Source organism: Malus domestica, chromosome 15 (genome assembly GCF_042453785.1).
Source record: "Malus domestica chromosome 15, GDT2T_hap1".
NCBI classification, from domain to species: domain Eukaryota; kingdom Viridiplantae; phylum Streptophyta; class Magnoliopsida; order Rosales; family Rosaceae; genus Malus; species Malus domestica.
The window spans coordinates 28,749,264-28,752,128 of NC_091675.1; the positions used below are offsets into that span (position 1 = coordinate 28,749,264).

Genomic DNA, 2,865 nt, shown 5'->3' on the forward strand with positions numbered 1-2,865 from the left:
CTTCTACCGCTCCGATCGACTGAAAACGAGGGTCCTAAACTTCGATCTAGGTACCAAACGAAAGCACAAGGTGAGAAAAGAAGTTTACTACCTTTGGTTTGCCATATAATGGTTGAAGGTGATCGAAATTCCCCTCGATAGCCACTGGCTCGCCGGAGATGGGTTTAGCATACCCGAGCAGATTTCCTTCAAAAACCATGTAAAAACGACGATTTTAAGCTTAATATATCTCAACCATGCAACAACCAAGACGAATTTGAGATAATCCGAAACTTACCTAACTGGAAAAATCAAGGGAACTCGCCGGAGAGTTCCTGGGTTCTGCAGTCCCAGCTGCGCCGAGAGAGAGAGAGGGAGAGGAAGACGAGGTTAATGGTGATGATGCCTTCCTCACAGGTGATACAGCTGTTAGTGTGTGTGTTCATGGGAAAAAGAAGGAGAGAGACTAGAAGGTTTCGAGAGAGAGAGATAAATAGAAGTGCAGAGAAAGAGAGAGAAGGAAAAAGGGGTCACGGGGTGGGGGACCGAAAGGGAGAAAATGGAGGTTGGTTAGGGTGTTGCCACGTGGCAGTTTGGAGTAAAACAACATATAATACGAATAATTGATGGGTGGTTGTAACAAGTTAGGACTTAGAAATTTCGATTTGTATGGTACATAGACACTTAATGTAAATATAATAGAATATAGATGAAACTGAAAAACTTATTTCACCATATGAATTCAATTGCTTTGATTGATTTATAAATAATTTAGAAACGGGTGTGTTAAATTGTGGGTTACGATTTGAAAACCCGAGCAGAGTGCGGGCATATTTGCTAGTTATCCCCCCAAAAGTGTAAGCCATTTTAGTAGCCAGTACAATTCAAGGCGGGTTTGACATTTTTTTGTAAAATTATAGGATTTATGTCAATAATTTCTCAGTCTAACTGTCTAAGTAGTTAGGCCATCTTCAACCGAATGGTCCAGATGGCCAAAGGGCCGAAAATAGCTTGAAAACTGTCTAAAGGGCCAACCGGCAGGCCCAAACTAGCCATCCAGCCGGCCTCGGAAAAATTTGAATTCCAACGGTAACTAGCTAACGTCAGCTAGCCGTTATTTTTCTTTTTTATAATTTTTTTTATATAAAATTTAAAAAAAAATCTATTTTTTTTCCTATAACTTCCTAAGCCATTAAACAACATTAAATAACATTAAGTAACACGAAACAACATTAAACAATATTAAACAACATTAAACAACATAAAAAAAAACATTTAACAACATGAAACTTAAACAACATTTTTAAAAAGATTTAACAACATAAAACTTAAATGTCTACTCCATGCTTCTTTTGGCCCAAAGATGTGCAACAAGATCCTGTTGTAGGTACTTGTTTGTGGCACAAGAACGTATCATAGCACCTCATGTACTTATTTAAAGAGATACTACCAGTTCTTGGATTGGAAGGCAAATTAGGCTTATCATATATTTTTGCACGAGCCCTTCTTGACCTATTTGGATCCATTTGGTCATCATCAGACTTTCCATCAAAATACCCATCTCGTTCATCCTCCACAATCATGTTGTGTAATATGATGCAAGACATCATGATGGAGTCCAAGTTTTCTTGACTCCACCCTCTTGTCGATTCCTTAATGATCTTCCACCGTGCTTGTAAACTACCGAAAGCTCTTCCAACATGTTTCCGGTATGCCTCTTGGTGTAAGGTAAAACACTTTTCGGCATCATTCGCAGGGTTTGGAATTGCTTGGACAAGTGTCACCCACTTTGGGAAGATGCCATCTGCCAAGTAATACCCCATATTGTATCGACGACCATTAATGTAGTAGTCAAGTTGAGGTGATTTACCTTCCGTTAGGTTATTGAAGAGGGTTGAACACCCAAGAACTGTAATGTCATTTTGGGATCCAGGGACTCCAAAGAAAGCATGCCAGATTCATGTGTCATACGAGGCAACTGCCTCTAACACAATAGTTGGCTTTCTCGACCTTTCGTTAAAGCCTTATTGTCATCAGGTGGGACAGTTCTTCCAATTCCAATGGATGCAGTTTAATGACCCTATCATGCCAGGAAAGCCACAATCTTCAGCTTTGCGAAGGAGCCAATCCATATCTTTTTTATTTGGCTCACGGAGGTACTCCTCTTTGTAAAGATGAGCAATTGTGTCACAGAATTTAGCAAGAGTATCAAGGTATGTAGACTTAGATATACCGTATGTATCATCCATCGCATCAGCTGGGGAGGCATAAACCATCATTCGGAGTACAATAGTAACCTTCTGATGAGGTGGGAAACCAGGGCGGCCTGCTCTGTCAAGCTTTTGTCGAAAGTATGGATTGACCTGCTGGACATCATGAAGTAAATGCTTGAACACATGACGCCTCATCGGGAAGCGGCGTCTGAAATCCTCTTATGTGTACACCGAGTTAGGGTTGAAGTAGTTGTTCATCAGATTGTCATGAGTCATCGCTCTGTTTCGTGGTTTGTAAGAGCGACCAGCAACAGAGCCACCCCATTGAGGTTGTTTCTTAGTTGGCTGACACACCATGGACGCAGCCATGGCTGCCACATATTGTATGTTGCGCCATGCTTCATCTTCTTCATCAGACTCCTCATCTTCTAGTCTCATCTGTGCCCATTTTTCTTCAAATTTGGAATTGGATTCAGACCCCCAGTTGGAATTCGAAGAGGATCCAAAGTTGGAATTCATTGCAAACTTGAATTGAATGAGATTAAATTGAATGAGATTGAATTCAAAGGTGTGTGAATTATAGCCCAATATCCACCTTATTTATAGCCCAAAAAAATTCAAATCCAACGACTAGTTGACGTCAATTACCATTGGATTTGAATTTTTTTTTTTG

The 2,865-nt window shown here is 40.3% G+C and overlaps 1 protein-coding gene across 1 annotated transcript; it reads right to left on the reverse strand.

The window, feature by feature from the left end:
- Positions 1 to 2,012: 2,012 nt before the first annotated feature.
- On the reverse strand, positions 2,013 to 2,630 carry LOC139191829 (uncharacterized). The gene is made up of 2 exons (XM_070812853.1): positions 2,424 to 2,630; positions 2,013 to 2,342 (listed from the first exon to the last, which is right to left on the reverse strand). The coding sequence occupies exons 1-2, from the start codon at positions 2,628 to 2,630 to the stop codon at positions 2,013 to 2,015; spliced, it is 537 nt and encodes a 178-aa protein (XP_070668954.1).
- Positions 2,631 to 2,865: the final 235 nt, after the last annotated feature.